This window comes from Papio anubis, chromosome 5 (assembly GCF_008728515.1).
Source record: "Papio anubis isolate 15944 chromosome 5, Panubis1.0, whole genome shotgun sequence".
Lineage (NCBI taxonomy): Eukaryota > Metazoa > Chordata > Mammalia > Primates > Cercopithecidae > Papio > Papio anubis.
In genome coordinates this window covers 150,108,323-150,128,077 of record NC_044980.1, presented here as the reverse complement: position 1 = coordinate 150,128,077, position 19,755 = coordinate 150,108,323, and the positions used below count along the sequence as shown (strand labels likewise).

The following is a 19,755-nucleotide window of genomic DNA, read 5'->3' as shown; positions in this document are numbered from 1 at the left end:
GTGTGTTAAGTGGTGGAGGCTGCGTGTACGTGTACCCTGCGCCTGCATTTCTGGGGCTGCTGGCAGGAGTCCCGGGTGCAGGAAGCTGCCCAGCCAGTGGCAGGTGCCCCAAAACACAGCTAGCTCCCAAGCACAGCTTCTCCTGGGCCTCAGGGCCCAGTTGGGGGTCTCTCTACAAGCGAACAGTGGGAGGCAGCTGCTCTGAGTGGGGGCTGCTGTGATGACATTGGGCTGCCACCTACCTTCTCACAGCCATTCCAAGATGGGAGTTGCCGCAGCCCTCATTTCTCTTGGAGGTTGCTGGGCCTCACAGGGTTGAAGGGACTTGCCCGACATTGCGCAGTTGTGAGTGGAGGAGCTAGGGCTTAAACCCAGCTCTCACCCAGCTGAGCGAGACAGCCTCCTGCCCTGGGGCCACTCACAGTCTCCAATCTGCCATCAGAGATTCCCCACTTCCTAGCTGGGGGACATGGACGCCCTGGAGAAGTGATGGATGAAACCTCAGCACTTCTTCAGTTCTGCTATTCTCAACCGGCTTATGCACCTGCACTCTGGGCCAGGGAATGGCGAGGAAGGCAGATGGCAGCTTTGCCTCCAGGAGCTCGCATTCTGCTGGGGCAGCGACTGCAGGATACGTGTCACTGCAACAGCGATACATGCTGGGAAGGAGAGGCTCAGGGTGCTCAGAAGAGTAACAAGGGGATTTGACCTAGTCTGGGAAATCCAGAAAGGTTTCCCTGAGGAGGTGACATTTGAGCTGAGACATGAAGGAGGAACAGGACTTAACCAGGCTGTGAGGGCAAGTGACGAAGGAGCTTTCCTGGTCCCAGGACCCACTAGTAGGGAGGCTCTGTCATGGGAGAGGGCCCTGCAGGTTGAAGGAACTTAAAGTTTTGTGTTCTTGGGGCCCAAGGAGCTATGAGATGAGGCTGGAAAGCCAGGAGGAGCCCAACTATGCCCAGGCCACATAGCCTTGGTCAGGACTTTGGTCTGTATTCCATAGAAAGAGGACAGTGGTGACATGATGCAATTCTCTATTGACAAGGATTGATCGCTGTTTGGGATATCTTTGGGCAGGAGGGAGGTGTAGTTCCTGCAAGGGGCCCATAGATGCTTCTGAAGCTGTTAATCTACTGTTTGACCTGCATGAGGATTACTTGGTGTATTCACGTTGTGATAATTCATCTAGTTGTATATTTATGATTTGTTCACCTTTTTCTGTGTATATTATATTTGAATTTTTAAAATAATTTTAAAAAATGAAAGTCACTCTAGAAGCAAATGGGTGTCCTAGTTAGAAGATTGAAAGGTTGTCCTGAAGAAAGATGGTAAAAGCTCGGAGCAGGGAGTAGGCAGGGCTGATGGAGTGAAGCTGATAAGAAATGTGCAGAAGAGAAAATAGACAGGACTTGAGGATCCATTGCAAACAGGGCTTGGCAGGGGATGACGCCCCGTGTCAGGCTTGTGCAATCTGATTGAGTGAGATGCCGTCCCTTGTGGTGGAAGGGAGCGTGGGCCAGAGTAGCTGAGGGACTGTTACTGCTTTAGAAAAAGGAAAACAGTGCTAGGCGAGGGCCCTGGTAGGGCTGAGTCGGATCATCACAGATGTGGCCTCTGGCCGGTTGCTGTGCTGGGAGGCCCAGCGCTGACATGCTGATGAGGCTCCTGCCCAAACACCAGCCCCTCAGTGGCTCATTGGCACAGCTCCTTGGGAGCACAGCCTTTACCAGTTGCAACCTGACATCTGCACCCAGCTGTCATCTGCCCCAGAAGGTCTCTATCCTGGCTTCCAGCAACCACTGCAACTTGGCAGCTATTCTGGGCTGGGGAAAGTGGTGGTGAAGGGAGCGGGTTGCATTGTCCTTCTACGTGGAGCTGAAGAACATGGATGGCTTTTTGGCCCTAAGAATTTGCTTTACTTTCTGATGCCGCGAAGCTTCTTGGGGAAAATCTCGGCTCTTTGTGTTATTCCTGGCCTCTCTACATGCTTGCCTTTTGTCCACTTTAATATGTGGTAGTGACCCTCTCAAGAAGGGAAGGAAGTCAAGGAGAGCAGGCACTGGAACGCCCATCTATGCAGTTGGCTTCCCCTTAAACCCCAACAGCTTGGGGGCCTGCGTGTGGCACCATCATTCTTTCCCCCTAAAAAAAAACATGGATCAATTAATACGTGTTGAGCACCTACCGTATGCTAGGCACACTGTTCTGAAAGCCGAAGATGTATCAGTGAACCAAACAGATGGAGACCCCACCCTGCTTCAACTCTAGAGGGGGATGGAGAGACAGAAAGTAAAACTCAACTTGATAAGTAACTAAATTATATATGTTGGAAGGCGGGCAGTGATATGAAAAGAAAAGAAGAGATATGTTAGGATACAAAGGTCAGGGAATGTCAGGGTGGGGCTGTTGTAATTTTAAATAAGGTAGTCAGGGCAAAGCCTTGTGGAGATGGTGAGAACAGGAAGGTAATAGTAACACAGCAAGGACAGAATCCATGAAATGTGCCACACACATAGACAACCAACATGAACAAAATGTAGCTGCTTCTTTGTTTAAATTTTGTTTTAATCTAAACAGGCAATACACATACATGCTCTCGTTAAAAAAAAAATGGAATGTTCGAGGGCTGGGCATGGTGGCTCATGCCTGTAATCCCAGCACTTTGGGAGGCTGAGGCAGGCAGATCACCTGAGGTCAGAGTTCGAGACCAGCCTGACCAACATGGTGAAACCCCGTCTCTACTAAAAACACAAAAATTAGCCAGGCATGGTGGTGGGCCCCTGTAATCCCAACTACTCAGGAGGCTGAGGCAAGAGAATCGTTTGAATTCGGGAGGCAGAGGTTGCAGTAAGCTGAGATTGTGCCATTGCACTCCAGCCTGGGGGACAGAGCAAGACTCCATCTCAAAAAAAAAAAAAAAAAAAAAGGAATGTTCACCTGGACCACACCCCTCCCCTCTTGCACCCCATCCCAGCATAATCTCTTTTCAATTTGGTCCGTATCCCTCCTTTTTTTCTGTTTATAGACATTTCTAGTAGGTGGTGAGCATGGTGACTTATTTTATGTCAGCTATCCTCCCCAGCTTGTTTGTTCCACCTGACAACTCTTGAACATCTCCCCACGCCAGCCCCTGTCAACCTACTTCATTCTTTTTAAGTGCTATGTCATCTGTCACTTTATAATTTTAGTTATTTTTCTGCTGATGAAATTTTGCTTATTTATGGTTTCTTTGCTGTTACAAATAGTGCTGCAAGGAACAGATTTGTTACATAGGTATACACATGCCATGGTGGTTTACTGCACCCATCAATCTGCCATCTACATTAGGTATTTCTCCTAATGCGATCACTCCCCTAGCCCCCCACCATCCAACAGGCCCCGGTGTGTAATGTTCCCCTCCCTGTGTCCATGTGTTCTCATTTCATGTTCAACTCCCACTTATGAGTGAGAACATGCGGTGTTTGGTTTTCTGTTCTTGTGTTATTTTGCTGAGAATGATGGTTTCCAGCATCATCCATGTCCCTGTAAAGGACAGAACTCATCCTTTTTTATGGCTGCATAGTATTCCATGGTGTATATGTGCTACGTTTTCTTTATCCAGTTTATCACTGATGGGCATTTGGGTTGGTTCCAAGTCTTTGCTATTGTGAATAATGCCACAATAAACATACGTGTGCATGTGTCTTTATAGTAGAATGATTTATAATCCTTTGGGTATATACCCAGTAATGGGATTGCTGAATCAAATGGCATTTCTAGTTCTAGATCCCCCCTATTTAATAATGATGCTGGGAAAACTGGCTAGCCATATGCAGAAAGCTGAAACTGGATCCATTCCTTTCATCTTATACAAAAATTAATTCAAGATGGATTAAAGACTTAAATGTAATACCTAAAACTATAAAAACCCTAGAAGAAAACCTAGGCAATACCATTGAGGACATAGGCATGGGCAAAGACTTCATGACTAAAACACCAAAAGCAATGGCAACAAAAGCCAAAATAGACAAATGGGATCTGATTGAACTAAAGAGCTTCTGCACAGCAAAAGAAACTATCATCAGAGTGAACAGACAACCTAGAGAATGGGAGAAAATTTTTGCCATCTATTCATCTGACAAAGGGCTAATATCCCCAATCTACAAAGAACTTAAACAGATTTACAAGAAACAAACAACCCTATCAAAAAGTGGGTGAAGGATATGAACAGACACTTCTCAAAAGAAGACATTTATGCAGCCAACAAACAGATGAAAAAAAGCTCATCATCACTGGTTATTTGTCGTTTCATTAGATACTGCCAGCTTGCTCTCCTGACTTCCTCTTGAGAATATAAACACATTATACATACAGTTTCTTTCTAAATGGGACCATACAGTATATAACCTTTTCCTATCTGATTTTGACCCATAAGATAGCAGGGATATTTTCTTTCAAACAGGCCTCTGGCCTTCAAGTGAGGCTTGTTGCTTTCTCTCCAGGACTTCTCCAGGCCTCGGCCGCCCCAGAAGGCACTCCCGGCGAACCCAGTGCCAGGCCGCAGGAGCCTCCCCAGGCCAGGGGGTGCATCCCCACTGCGGACCCCTGGTGCTGGCCCTCAGCACTCCCGGCCTTTGGCAGCACCTGCCCCAAAGGTGAGTCCATGGGAAGCCCCGAAAGTGAAAGCTGGTACCAGAGGGCTCCAGGGGGGCAGGTGTAGAGTTGAGAAAACGAAGCAATTCATGCTTCTTGTGGTCTGGACTGAACTTCCAGAACAAAAGCCAAGGGCAAAACATTCATGTTTCTTGGTGCCTGCTTGACTGTGGAGTTTTGGCTTCATGTGAAAGTTGATGCTTAGAATCCCGAGCTGCGGTGGCTTCAGTCCTGCCCCTGCATGTGACCTGCAGAGGGACCCTGAGCAAGTCCCTCTTGAGTCTTTTTCCTCATTTGTACAGAGGCAATGATGGGCAGTAGTACCAGCCCCATCAGGTTGCTGTGAAGGGCAAGGCAGTGTGTTAGTAGAAGCCACCTGGCCTGCGGGAGGCTGTGCACACTTGGCCCCTCCTCGTACCTCTTCTCTGTGGCTGACAGTCTCAGTTTGCCAGTCTTGGGAGTTGGTCAGAAAGGGATGTGGTGAAGAAGCTGGCTGACCACCCTGTATTCCCATGAGGCACCGGGAAAACTATGGGCTGTGCTGCTGCCTTAGCAGAGAAGGAAAGAGGGAGGGGTGACTGGTCAGTTTGAGACAGTGGCACCCACCACACCCCTCCCTGCAGGACTGATGGTCTGGGTGAGCGGACACACGGATGCACTTCACAAGAAGCCTTTGTTCTCAGTGGGTGGTCCACCCCTTCTTGTAAAATCAGGAGGATGACTCCCCCTTGATCCCACTGATTAGCATCAAGCTGATGTCTCTCTCCCTCCCTTCTTTTTCTTCCCAGTTTCCAGAATACAGATCACAGAGGGCTGGAGGGATGATTAGCTCGAAAATCTAGACCTGTCCAGGGGCTTCTCCCTTTCCTTGAGCTCTCTGGACACTGCAGAGGACGCATGGCCATGGAACCCTGAAGAAGCATGTCTGGCCGCCACCTCTGATCTCCTCCCACCCTCCTCCAGGAACCTCCACATCTCCAAAAATCTCCTTGTTGACTCAGTGCCTCCTCGGCTTCCTTGGAAGCCCAGAGGGACTACGATCCAATGGCTTCTAGGTGTTGTTTTGTGCAATATACAGCCCCAGGTAGGGAGGGGAGAGGAGAGGAGGGTGAATGGCAGCTTCTCCTCCAGACTCCTAGCCCCGAGGTGCTGATGGAGATGATCAAGGCTGGCAAGCCCCTCAGACCAGCTCATCCATTCACTCCTGGGGTGTAGGGCACGCAAAAGAGCTTCCCATTGCTTCTGCTCTCCTCAGAGGTCCCGGGCTGGACAGAGGCTGGTACTTACCCACTCCTTTTAGCTTTTAGGGATTAAAGAAGGGTCAAGCCAGCCACTGCTGTGGCTCTGTCCAGGGCTTGGTTGAGGGAACGGCTTCTGGCTGTATGGCTGCATGTGACAAGCCAAGTCCCCTCCCACCTCTCCCCAAACGCCTGCATCCCCATATTCACACGGGTCACTCTGACTCAGACAGGTACTATTCATAGGCAGTGTAGACAGCAAGAGGAGCCCGGGCTTGGGCTTCCTCTGAGTCGTGATGCCAAAGGTTGCGACTCCTGACTCTGGATAATTTTTTAGTTGCTTTTTGTTTTTTCTGCTGCACTTTCCCGGTGCCCCATGTTTTTCTCTCTTCCTTCCCCTCTCATTCCCCTTCTAAGTGTGGTGCTTTGGTGGGCAAACCCTCAGCAGTCCTGACCTTCTGGTGAACAGGTGCTTGTGACCTACAAGTCAGAGTCCTCTGTCACAGTCGGCCACTGGATTTCCCGCGTTGGCTCTCAGGAGTGTGACCAGAGTAGACTTGGGGCATGGCCATGTGGTCATATGTTTATTTTTCATTGTGTTTTGTGACCTCAGCAGGGTGGGGGTCTTCCTCCGTAACTCTCTGAGCTAAATCTAGTGAGGTCCCCCCTTAGGAAGCCCAGCTATTTACAAAGTACACACGAGGGAGCCAGCCTGCCCTAGTGGCTGGTCATTGACTTCGGGCTGGACCGTTGCCTTCTGAGCAGAGAACGGACCCATTTCTGGGAGCTGCCTGAGATCACTGGAGGAGGCAGCCAGCAGCAGCTGGGCTGGAACAGTCAGAGCTGGGAGCCTCTTCCTCAGCTCAGCTTTTTGTCATTCACTGCCTTTTGTTCTCTCTCTGGTTACTGCCCTTACCTGACCCTCACAGAAAGAGAGCTCTGAGCAGGTGAGGGGCTCTGCGGGGGCTCCTGTCTTCCCCGCAGCAGGGAGGGAGGGCCACGTGGTGCTGTGCTAGATAGGACGGTTTTTGCAAAGCGCCTGGAGATGTTTTCTGGGAGATTGCCTCCCACCCCACAAAGGTGCTGGGTAGTTCTCTGGACAGGAGCTGGCTTGGCTCTCACTCCTCTGAAGCTTTTCTGGGGCCTCCTCCTGTCCTGCCACGAGCAATTGTTTGCTCTTGAAAACCTCACTGCAAGGCTGAGGCTGAGCTTCTGATTCACCACTCCAGGGCCTCCTTAGAGTTCTCTGCATACAATAGGTGCTTCTTGGATGTTCTTGGGTTTGGAAATAAGTGGAAAATATGGGCTGTATCCCTGGGGGAAAAGCCTGGGTTGGGTTTAGAAAGATCTCAGGAAAATGAGTTTCTCTTCCCTCAGGGTGGCGGTGATACAGGTTCCCCATCTCCCTGCCGTGGGCCATCCTTGCTCCTGAGATCCATTCCCCACCTTTCCTGTGGCCCGATTAAGTCAGGAGACAATCTTTTATTTAAATGTGCCACCCTCTGCCTCAAGGCTTTGGTTCCTGGAAAGTAAAGGTGAAAACATCCCCCCTAACCCCCCTGCAAAACAAACAAGCAACATCCTCAAAACCCAACCCCATGCCTCGCAGAGATTCCCGTGGCTTCTCCAGCCTTTCTCCCTCACATCAGGAGGTAGATGGCTCTGAAGTGACAGCACCACAGTCATAATGACTGCGTGATCCGGCTGAACCTGCAGTCCACCCTCCCTGGAACCACACCAGAAAGAGGCCTGGGTTGTTGTTTTCTTGCTTTTTGTTTTGTTTTATTATTTTCATATCACCTCCATCCCATAAAGTTGTACTGTGAACTAGAAGATGGTGGAATGTTTTGGAATTTGATAGACTTTCGGCAACCAGTTCTACTGATGCTTCTTCACTCCTGGCTCTGTTGAGGAAGACTGCCCAGGAGGAAGACTGGCCATTGTGCATCCCCTTTTCTCTCCAGTGCCCAGTACACTGTTTTGAGGTGTCAAATACAAATAAATCTGGGCTTAGGGAAGGAGAGACCTTATTCCAAAGCATGATTGCAGAAGGGGAAAGGGAATATTGCAAAGAGGAGAGGAAGGGGCCTTAGGGGAATTGTGACAAGGCTCAGACCCACCGATGGCAAGATCTGCAAGTGTCTCAAAGCCCAGGCAGAAAAGGCCTTTTCTTTTATTGGAAGAATTAACATGGCTAGAAAGAGCCACGTTCAGGGAATGACTTTGTGCCCAGCCTTTTTTTTTTTTTTTTTTTTTTTTCCAGGGGAGGGGCTGTTTGCTGGCTCAGGCTGAGGGTGGGCCAAAGTCCAGGGTTGGTGGGGAGGAGGGAAACTTAACTCAAGTTTGGGTTAGTGAGTTACAAGCTCTGTGCAGATGGAGATGTAGGCAAATCTTTTTAAAAGTGAAATTAACCTCCTGCTAGTTTTACAACCCAATAATTTTTTTTTTTTTACAGGCCTTGGAGCCATCTCTAAAACAAACCTCAAGGGATTTAGTGCCCTATCTCCCTGTCTCTGTAGAAGCTTTAGCCTAGGCACCTGGCTCCATCTTGTAACTGCCTGCTAGCCATAGGTTCCTCTCTGCCTTGCTGGCTTCTCCCTATAAAAGTAAAGCCCTTTTCTGCCCCAGCTCTGAGACACTTGCAGATCTTAAGGTCTGAGACTTGCTGATTTTCTGGTTGGAGAGTTTTTTGTACTGCCATAGACCCTTCCCCGTGAAGCAATAGCCCCTCACTACCTCCTGCAATAGGCCTTTCCAATAAAGTCGCTCCCTGCCTACTTCCTAATTTATTCCTATTTGACAGAAGGTATGGAAGACTTGCAATTTGAAAACTGGGGACCAGTTCCAAAGTCAGTCATTGTGTTAACCACGTGTATAACAGCTCTGCTGGACACCCAAGAAAGCCATGGGAACACCAACTGGAAAGGTCCCCTTCCCAAGGGAAGTCTGCGAAGGAGAGGTTCTGTAGAATCCAAGCCCACACTTCCAAAGTCAACCCCCACACGTCCTCTCACACCGTCCACTGTGCGTCCGTATGTGTCTGGGATCCAGGGCAATGTGAATTTTCTTTTTATTTGGGAGATTGTTCACGGAAAACAGATCTTCTGCTCTCTTGTCCACCTATTAATTGTTTACAATATTTGTACATCTATGCAAAATACTTGAATGGGCCATGGTGCCTTTTTTCCTTGTTTGTATTTAATTAAAATGAATCGTTTGTCATTTGCAATGTTATCTGGTTTGGCAACTCTTTATTGCGTGTTTGTTGTAATGTCCTGCTGCTCAGATTAGATAAGATTCATGATGTGGACTCCAGAAAGAGTTCCCACAAGGACCATGAGTTCAGCCTATAAAGCCATCATGGTGGACCCGGAGCCACAGCAAAGCCTGTGTTTTCCTATGACCAGTAGAGGGGGCTGTTTGTCTTTGCACCTGGACGCAGGCTGCTTATTAAATCCTGAGATTCTTCAATGTTTCTTCTCATCCTACACTACTGAATATAGAAGACAGCTGAGAGCCTCTGCTCACCTCTTCATCTTATTAAGGCAAGGGATCATACTTTAAAGAGGGGAGACACTTGCCTAAGGTCTCTTGGGCTGGGTAGGTAGGCACAGCCAGGGATAGGGTTGGGTGTGCTTTCTGATTCCAGAACCCTGCGTGATACCACATCTCATATTCATTAGTGCTTCCCCGTCCATAAAAGGATCCCACTCTTATTCTCTCATTGATCCCTACCTCAATTTTGAGGTTCTCTCGGAGAGATGGAGGATTAATAACCATGATGGAAGGTAACAGTTACTGAACACAGTCGGCCCTCCCTATCTGTGGGTTTCAAATCCATGGATTCAACCAACAGCAGATTGAAATGTTTGGGGAAAAAAAAAAGTACAACTATAAAAAGTAATACAATTTTAAAATACAGTATAACAACGAATTACACAGTGTTTACATTGTATTAGGTATTACAAAAATCTGGAGATAATTTAAAGTCTATGGGAGGATATATGTAGGTTATATGCAAATACTATACCATTTTATATAAGGGATTTGGCCATCCTTAGATTTCGTTATCTGTGGGGGTCCTGGAACCAATCCCTTGCAGATACCAAGGAACAGCTGTATTTAACATATGTGAGCCACTGCATGCGATTTACAAATAAGGATTATCTCATTTAATATTCATAAAAACGCTGAGAGGGCCTTCTTGCTCTCTGATTATACTTTTTTTTTTGCTTTTTTTTAAAAGATGGAGTCTCTCTCTGTCACCCAGGCTGGGGTGCAGTGGCACGATCTCAGCTCACTGCAGCCTCCATCTCCCAGGCTCAAGCAATTCTCGTGCCTCAGCCTCCCGTGTAGCTGGGATTACAGGTGCCCACCAGCATACCTGTCTAATTTTCACATTTTTAGTAGAGATGACCTCATATGATCCATCCGCCTCAGCCTCCTGAAGTGTTGGGATTACAGGCGTGAGCCACCACAACAAGCCTGATTATACTTTTCTAACCTCTCGTGGTTATGAGGTTGCCTATGGACCGTAAAGAAATCTAAACACAAATGCTTTCACTACTAACATGCCTGCTCATGAAATTGCTTCCCGCTGACACATGCCTCCCTGGTTAACAGGCCACTCTTTCCCTGCTGTCAGCCAGTCTCTGGGGTGATGCTCACGTGTTGGTCACTAGCATAATGGAGAAAGCCTGGTTGGGCAGACCCTGGTTGAAGTCCTGATGCTGCTTTCTACTCAGTAGATGAGTGGGCCTGGATAAGTTCCAGATTTCTGAGTCTCTTTTCACTATACAAATGGGAGTAATATACCTACCTCAAAAGTGTCGTGATCATCAATGAAGTTCTGTATGTGAAAGCCCCCAACAGCGCCTGTCACAGGCTGTGTGCTGAGACACTGCTGACTATATCAGTTTACAGTTGCTTTGCTTAACATGCAGGGTTCTATTGGGATCTCCCTTGCATTGAGTGCTGGTCCCAGGAGAGTTTGGGCAAGGAAGGACTGTGACATTGTTCCTTCAATCTTGTGTTTTTTTTAGTGCCTATGATGTACTAGGCACTGAGGATAAGCAGTAAATCAAAGCCAACTCTCATGAAGCTTGTATCCAGATGGGGAAAGAGCACAGATCACAAGAAAATACATGAATAAAGTAGTAGCAGATTATGCACCAGGCACAGTGGCTCAGGCCTAAAATCTCATCATTTTGGGAGGCCAAGGTGGGAAGATCACTTTAGGAAAGGAGTTTTGAGACCAGCCTGGGTAACACAGCAAGGCCTCATCTTTACCACATCTGAGCCTGGGCGTTTGAAGCTGCAGTGAGCTAGGAACACACCACTGCACTCCAGCCTGGGGGACACAGCCAGACCCTGTCTCAAAACACAAAAAAACAAACAAATTATACAATTGGGAGTAAGGTTAGTCTTGGAGAGATGCATGACCCTGGTGGTTAAACCAGATATCGGCTTTGCTCTTCCCGGCTGTGTGGCTTTGGGCAATTATTTAACCTCTTTGAGTTCCTTTCCTCATCTATAAATGGGAATAAAAACATATCCAACTTGAGGATTTATGAGGAGTTAAAGAGAGAATTCACAGGAAGCACCTACTATGCCTGGTGCCTGGTAAGGGCTCAGGTGTTAACTAGGGATAAGTTGTCTTCAACTGACTCCATTTCAAAAACTATCTTTCCCACTCTACCAAGGGTGTTAACTATCAAAGACATGATAGGGGCTTTATTGGCAGTCACATTCATTCAGAGATTGGAGACTGTCCTTCCAGCACTGGAAAAACCAGTTTCATCACTCCATGCTCAAGGAAGGTCAAGACACAAGTATCAAGTAAATATAATCTGAAATCTTTATTCTTGATCCTGCAGACCACACTCTTAGGGCCCTCAGCTTACTGCCATTCTCAAGATCCAAGTTGTTGCATTGCTTTTAATTACAGATGGAAATCCACATTCATCAAAAACTGGGGATTTGAGGCTGAAGAGTCAGGATCCAGTCTGCTGGTCAGCCAAAAACCTTGGAGCTCCAAGGCCAGCAGGAATTTACCTGGGCTTGGCCCACTTAGGGCACAGGATAGAAACACAGAGTGCAGGTAGAGTCACACAGGTGAGGCCCTGCACCAACCTCGGGGCTGAGGATCAAAGTCTTCCCTCTTTCCAGATATACCAGCCCACTAATTTCCCTTTCTAATGGTTCTTCTCCAACCCCTGCACTCTTACAGCCAGAAAAGAGATGGGAAGGGAGGGAATAGTAATTATCTCTCTCTCCAGCTGCTCTGTTTTTTTTGTATGCCTCCGGCCAAATGTGAAGGGACCAGAGGTACTCCCCATAGCAGGTGGTGTTGGAACAGTCAGGGCATGCTACTTCCCCGTGTGGCAGCTCATCAGTGGAGTGGGGGACTCAGTGGCAATCTGGTCAGCAGCTAGAATGCATCCCATGCCAAGTCTGCACCTCCACTTGGACATTGAGATTCACAGCTGATCCCACTGTCCAAGCTTTTAAGGCTGCAGCCCAGAAATTACCCCTGAGTTCTTTTCTCCTAAGTTCCTGGATGAGCACCAGAGTCAACAAAAAAGCCCCTAGTATCCAGAGAGCCTGGGACTGTCTTCTGCCACATCCCAACTTTGCTCCTCATCCTCTTCCCACCTCCCCAGATCATAAGTTGGTTGACTCCTTGAGGAATAGAAAAGTACATTCTGCCAAATTCTAGCTTGGCAGCCAGGCCACTTTGAAGCAGTGAATTTGCTGTTCTTTTTTCAGAGTAAGACAAAATGAAAACACTGGGTTTGGCCACCAGAGTTTGGCTGTGGTTCTGTTATTGTTTTGTTTCCAGTTCTGCGATTACTGCCTTTATGTCTCAGTGACTGACTCCTTAGGATGTAAGTAGAGGGGGAAGGGGTGATGGTGGGATGGACTGGGTGGATACCGAGGTGCTGACTGCCAGGCTGGAGTGCTCGGGGAATGAGCTGGTTGACATTTTTCCCTGAGACATCAAGTGGCTTTCACAGTAAGAAGGTCAGCTGAGGCCTTGCTTCTGCCTCCAAAGAGGAAGTGACAAGAGCAACAGGATATTTTACATTGGTTGTATCCCTGTCAGCTCTGGATAGGGAGGCATGGCCACTCGCCCTTTGGGCCTCTGGGAGCCAGCTCTATGTCATCCTTGGGCTAAACAACAACAACAACAACAACGGAGATTCCATCTCAGGAGGAGAATTGGTGTAAAGGAACTCCCAATGACCAATATCTCAGGGAAGTCCTTGGACTGTGCTACATTCAATGGGTCAGATTCCACCTTCTTCCCAATGGCATAGAGATGGCACCGAAAGAATGAATGAGAAGGGAGGTCCAGGGGACCTGCAGGCACTGATGTAAACTTGGGTATTTGGTCACTGAGTCTGTTTCCAGGAAGTTCTGCCACCACTGCTATTTGGGTAGAGATGTTTCTCCTGGAAACAGTGATGAGGTATAAATGAACTTCTCAAGAAAAGAGAGCCCATTGGTAACAGTTGCACTGGAAAATAACCAGGTGGTTTTGAAATTGGGAGGTCAGGCTGTACCACTGGGCTCATCCTCTCACTCACATATTCCAAGCTTCAAGAATGGATTATAAATACTTTGGGTTTCTCTTCTGGTGATGAGGTGCTGGTGAGTTCTATATTGTCCACAAGGACGTTCTTGTCTTCCAGTCTAATGACAGTGGGTTCTGGGGCGGGAGAAGGGGGTGGGTTTTTGTGCATGTGGGGCAAGCTGGCGCAGCTGATGTCCAGGTCTTTGAAAGCATGCAGCATGAACACGCCCAGGATGATGGTGACAAAGCCCGAGAGGGTGCCCGCAATGTCCACAGCAGACATGCTGTACCACTCCTTGAAGAGGATGATGGACGAGGTAACGACCACCGTGGTGAAGAACACGTAGTAGATGGGGAACACCAGGGAGGTGTTGAAAATGTCCAGTGCCCTGTTGAGGAAGTTGACCTGAGTGCTGAGGGACAGTGCCAGGATGAGGGACAGGATGTAGGGGAGCGGGTGCCTGACAACTGGCAGCCCCTGGAAGAAGTTCTTGATGGTGATGCCCAGCCCCTTGACAGCAGCCACGGAGAAGGCCCCGATCACAGAGCAGATGATGATGTAGATGAGGATATTCCTTTGCCCGTAACGTGGGGCGATAACAAAGATGAGGATGAGGCATGACACCAGCAGAAGCACAGCAAACACGATGAACCCTTTGGGAGGAGAGGGAGAAGGATCACCCAGCTGTGGAGGGTGCAGGCAGTGTCTAGGGCCCAGACTCATGGCAGTGGGAGGTAGCATTAAGATCGTGGGCTCTAGAGTCAGACAAACACGGGTTCCAGTCCCAGCTTCATGACTTTCTAATAACTTGGTTAGGTTGTTAAACCCCCAAGAACTCAGTTTCCCCATTTGTTAAAGAGAACCAAGAATAGGATCATCCTCATAAAGCTGTTTTGTGGGATTCAGTGAGATAATGTATATAAAGCATTCATAACAGTGCCTGGCACATAATAAACACTTATTAATGGTACCCATACATACCAGGCCTGGAAGCCTTTAAGCTAGCCTCGCTAACAAGTACCAGCCCATTAACGTTTCTTCTTTAGCTTGCCTTCTCCTCTAGGTGGCAGCACCTGAGATGGTCAGAACCCAATCTGAATTTTGTTTGTTTGTTTGTTTGAGACGGAGTCTCCCTCTATCACCCAGGCTGGTGTACAGTGGCACCATCTCAGTTCACTGCAGCTCCGCCTCCCGGATTCATGCCATTCTCCTGCCTCAGCCTCTAAGTAGCTGGGACTACAGGCACCTGCCACCACGCCTGGCTAATTTTTTGTATTTTTAGTAGAGACGGGGTTTCACTCTGTTAGCTAGGATGGTCTCGATCTCCTGACCTCGTGATCCGCCCGCCTCGGCCTCCCAAAGTGCTGGGATTACAGGCGTGAGCCACCGCGCCCGGCCCAATGTGACCTTTTATGGGGCAGAGGGGGGCGTTCAACCTCCAGTATTTTCCTGCTTTTCGGGGACTTGGAGTCTACCTGTGTCTTTCATCTTGGAAGCCATCTCCATGATGGTGGTGACCTTCTCTTCCTCAGGGGCATGTATCACCATCACCGTGCTGCCGGCCACACAGATCACGCAGCCCAGCTTCCCCAGCAGGTTCAGACTCTCTCCCAGGAAATATGAGGAGAGGATGGCACTGCACATGGAAATGGGAGAAGGGGATTAGAGCAGATATGCATGTCCCAGAGTCCCAAAGAAAAATGGGGCGTGAGCAAGCACTCCCAGAGAACAACAGATCAGAACTCACTGCTCTCTCATGTGGAAGTTTTTCTTCCAAAAAAACTTATGTTACCATGGGCAAGTCATGTGACCGCCCTAAGCCTCATTGTCCCTGTCTGCAAAATGGGGATGCTAATAATATCCACGGGGGGCATTGTTCTCAGGAACTAAATGAGATAATGCACAGAAAATGCACACTACAGAGCTGGTACCAAAGAATAAACACAGCTGTCACATATGGAGGGCTCAGTATGTGCTGAACATTCTGAATGTATCTCGTGTATTAACTCATTTAATCCTCACAGCATCACTAGCTGAGGCCAAGAGAGGTTAAGCAACTTGGCCAGGGTCATCAGGTTCTAAGAGACCAGGCCAGAATTCTAACCCAGGCAGTCTAATTCCAGAGTCAGGGGGCTTAACTGCTATGCCACGTTGCCACTCAAGTAAACACTCATCAAATGTCTGATAGTTTTAAAAATAATTGATGCGAAATATCTGTGCTTCCCAGCACCCTCAGTTCTCCTGAGGGGGGGCAAAAAATGGTTTATATAGAAACTCATTTCTGGGAGTGTTAGAATGTTTGCTGGAGGAATAGAAATGCAGGTGAATTTCTACCATTTTAGAGACTGAAAGTATTCCCAAACAGAAGAGTTGGAAGAACACTTCGAAATGCTCTTGTCACACTGCCTGCCCAGCGGACACATCCTCTCTTAGCACTGCCAACAGATGGCTCTCAGTTTGGCTTATAGACACCTCTGGTGGCAGAGAGCCCACCCCTTCACAAGCCAAATGAGACTGTTGTAGATTTGCTCTAATCATTTACCAAAAATATGCCTCCTGGTAATTTCTATTTTTTGCTCCATCTCTGCTCCTCGGTCATCCATAACAAATCTATTATTTCTTTCATCTGTGTAAGCCAATATAAACAACCTCAGTGACAATCACAGGTACCATATCTTACGCATTTATTACCTACTATGTATGGTGCTAGGAACTTCCCGTCTACCTCACTAGCATCTCACAATTCTTTGCAACGTAAAATATACTATCTCCAGTTGATAGATGAGAAGACTGAATCTCAAAGAAGTTAAAATGACTTGGCAAGTTCAAATGGCTAGCAACTAGTGGAACCAGGAATTGAGCTCGAGTCCTTTCTAATTATAAAGTTCATGGGTTTTCTTCTATGCCTCATTGAAGAGGATCCTTGTGACTTCCCTGAGTCTTCAATTTCTGGGCAAATTATCTCAGTTCCTTGTTGCGCCGTGGTGACATGATTTCCATTCCCCTCACATCCTTGAGCCGAGCCAGCAGAGGCGAGAAAGGAAGGGAAAAAAAATTACGGGCAAGCCTCTTATGATCTCAGGGGCATGCTTCTGTCTCTTCACAAAGGTGGCATTCGTTTAGGGTAAAAACCTATTGGCTGTCTTGGGACACAATTAGCCTCAAAAATCCTGCTTCAAGTTGTCAGGAGAGAGGAGATTGATATCTAATCTCTCTTGTCTGTCTTCTGTCTTTCCTCTGAAACTACCAAATACATTTTGGCCACAATGTCAATAATCAAGAGATTATTCATGCAGGCAGGGGTCACACACAAGGATTTCATGGCTCTCCCAGCTTCCCCAGAGTAGGAATTTGCAAACTAATCAGATACGCAATTATGGTATCACAGCTATATCAGCTGTGTTAGGCCAGTTATACGGCATGAGTCAGGCCAGTTGTACAGCATGAGTTCTATTTGGTTTTTGAGTGTGCAATTGTTGCAAAATTTTCAGCAAGACGGTAAAACAAATGATGGGTACTGGGTGTGGTGTGCTAGGATTTACCAGTGTTCCAAGGTTAGGCCAAGGTTAGTCTCCTTCAAATGAGGCTCCAGGACCCCCACGGAGCTGGCTCTGTGTTTGTAGCTCAGGGGGCAGTGGGAAGCACAGACATTTAGTATCAATTATTTTTAAAACTATCAAACATTTGTTGAGTGTTTACTTGAGAGGCAACGTGACACAGCAATTAAGTCCACTGACTTTCGAATTAAGACTGCCTGGGTTAGAATCCTGCCTGACGTCTTAGAACCTGGTGACTTTGGCCAAGTTGCTTAACCTCTGTTGGGCTCAACTAGGGATGCTGTGAGGATTAAATGAGTTAATACGCAGGATACATTCAGACTGTTCAGCACATACTAAGCCCTCACTATGTGACAGCCGTGGTTATTGTTTGGTACCAGCTCTGTACTGTGCATTTTCTGTGCATTATCTCATTCAATCCTCAGAACAATGCCTCCAGTAGGTATTATTGGCATCCTCATTTTGCAGATGGGAAAAATGAGGCTTTGAGTGATTAAGTGGCTTCCATGACTTGCCTATGGTAACAAAACTACTAAGTGGCAGAGCGAGGATTAGAACTAAGGCAGCGTTAATCCAGAGCACATGCTCTTAACTTGTATGCTGCATCTATCGAGGCACCAAAATACTGGTATGCACCGTTCAGCCTGTTGACGGTGGAAGCCCTTCCAACTGGTTTGGGGTTGGCCTGCCTCTCTATGACCCAGTCAGTCAAGGGGATGCTGGGGCAAGTGGCAGCAAACATTCCCAGGGTCTATAGCTCTGAACTATAGCACACTGCCTCCTTCTGGAGGCTGAGACCAACCCAGGTCCCTGATTGCCAACTGGCAGTCGATCCCACTTGGCATTCCAGGCCTCAACAAACTGAAAACGGAACAGAATAAGAGAGGGCTAGAGAGGGGACAATAACCTTATGAGGACACTCAGTGCTCCCAGAGGCGTGACGACTGTTGCAGGTGCAAATGCATAGGCTCCAAAGTTGGCAACTTCTCCAGCAGCCACTAGGAAATGAAGAGAGAAAAGAGGTTAGCATGGTGCAGAAGCACCATCTCCATTCCAGATGAATCATTCCGTGTGCAACCAGCTGGAGAATCCCCAGACCAGCATTCCTTAAAATCCTGATCCGTACGCTCTCTCTCTGGAGAGTCTGATCAAACGTCAGTCCCAATCTATCCAGATCGGATCCTTCCATTTTAAAGATGGTGAAGCTAAGTCCCCGAGCCTAAGGTCACATGACATGCTTATGGGGTAGAAGCCCTCTTGTTCTTTAGGCCTCGTGGCTTCTAGTCCAGGCACAAATTTGTCTCAGGGACTGCCAGTATTTTGCACTAGATCTTTAATTTAAATTCTAGGAAGTGTTAATTATCAAAGGAAGAAACAGTTACAATTATTGATTCTCCAGGTACCAATTGGTCCATGGACCCCTCTTTTCCAGGGGAACTGTGAAGAGTCTAGAACTACAAGCAGGTGATTAGAAAAATCTGACATTCCCAGCTGGGGGTGGTGGCTCATGCCTGTAATCCCAGCGCTTTTGGAGGCTGAGGCGGGTGGATGACCTGAGGTTGGGAGTTCGAGACCAGCCTGACCAACATGGAGAAACCTCCATCTCTACTAAAAGTACAAAAAAAAAAAAAAAAAAAAAATTAGCCGGGCATGGTGGCGCATGCCTGTAATCCCAGCTACTCGAGAGGCTGAGGTAGGAGAATCACTTGAACCCGGAGGTGGAGGTTGTGGTGAGCCGAGATCGTGCCATTGCACTCCAGCCTGGGCAACAAAAGTGAAACTCCATCTCAAAAAGAAAAAAAAAAAAAAAGAAAAGAAAAATCTGACATTCCCAAGGGGGCAAGTCTTTTCTCTCCATCCGAGTTTTCCAATTTGTAAACTCCTGAGTTAATATACAGGATAACACTTAGAAAGTTTAGCACATAGTAAGCCCTCAATATGCGATAGCTGTGGTTATCAAAAAAGTGTCTTTTCCATCTCTCTGCTGATAGAGAACGACCTGGTCTCCCCTTTAAAAGGAGATCATCACTGGGATAGCTCTGGCTGAGATGGGGATCAAAACTTGATGTAGGGGGATTATGAATAGAAACCTGGTTAATTTTCCACCTAAAAGAGTCAGGGTTTGATAGCAGGAGAGGATAGGTGGAAAGTGGGGGAAATGTGTGAGTATACAAATCTGGGCAAACTTTAAGTAACAGACCAGCTATGTTCTAAGTGGGCCAACACATTAACTGCCTGTGGACTGGGGGAAGTTGGCCTAGGAGTTCCAGCTTCTACCATGTAAAAGTCAAGAGTCCACTACCAACAGAGCTATGGAGCTATGTTTAAAGGGAAGTTGAGAAAATACACCTTCATTGTTGCCAGCTGTGTGCAGACCTCTCTGGGAGTAGACGCTTCATGGATGAAGACTGGCTTTGAGGGTAAGATGTTCTCCCTGCAAGGGTTGTCAAGGTTCTCCCCTGGGAATCTGGGCCTCAGATGGACACTTGCCATACTAGAGACAAAAATGCCCCACCCACCCCTCCCTTTGTCTCTGGCCCTGCTATCAATAGGCCACTGTTATTAGTAGCAAACAACCCACTTACTGGTGAGAAATCCAGCCCACCACATTGTATCTTTCAGGTAGCCGAAGCCTCCGTCCACTGTGGAGGGAATGGACACAAAGTTAGGATGGAACTTGGCCACACTTTCTCAGGCACCTTTCCTAACTCTCTGCTCACTTCCCGGCTTCTAAGGGCTGCTCCTTGAGGC

General features: G+C 47.7%; 2 protein-coding genes across 6 annotated transcripts in view; one reads left to right on the top strand and one right to left on the bottom strand.

Annotated features, from left to right (window-relative positions):
• ADAM19 (ADAM metallopeptidase domain 19) overlaps positions 1–9,104 on the top strand; it is a 98,929-nt gene extending 89,825 nt beyond the window's left edge. For 3 of the 5 annotated variants that reach the window (XM_021939909.2, XM_021939910.2, XM_003900439.3), the window contains 2 exons: positions 4,482–4,634; positions 5,421–9,104. In XM_021939909.2, coding sequence (XP_021795601.2) covers positions 4,482–4,634; positions 5,421–5,474 — 207 coding nt within the window. In that variant the 3' untranslated portion in view covers positions 5,475–9,104. The other 2 variants (XM_009209480.4, XM_021939911.2) reach the window with 2 other exon arrangements.
• Positions 9,105–11,704: 2,600 nt separating this feature from the next.
• NIPAL4 (NIPA like domain containing 4) overlaps positions 11,705–19,755 on the bottom strand; it is a 15,297-nt gene continuing 7,246 nt past the window's right edge. The window contains exons 3-6 of the mRNA XM_031666567.1: positions 19,590–19,646; positions 17,912–18,002; positions 14,923–15,083; positions 11,705–14,100 (exon numbers count right to left, since the gene is read on the bottom strand). Of these exons, the coding sequence (XP_031522427.1) occupies positions 13,472–14,100; positions 14,923–15,083; positions 17,912–18,002; positions 19,590–19,646 (938 nt within the window). The 3' untranslated portion in view covers positions 11,705–13,471. The remainder of the gene's footprint in view (positions 14,101–14,922; positions 15,084–17,911; positions 18,003–19,589; positions 19,647–19,755) is intronic.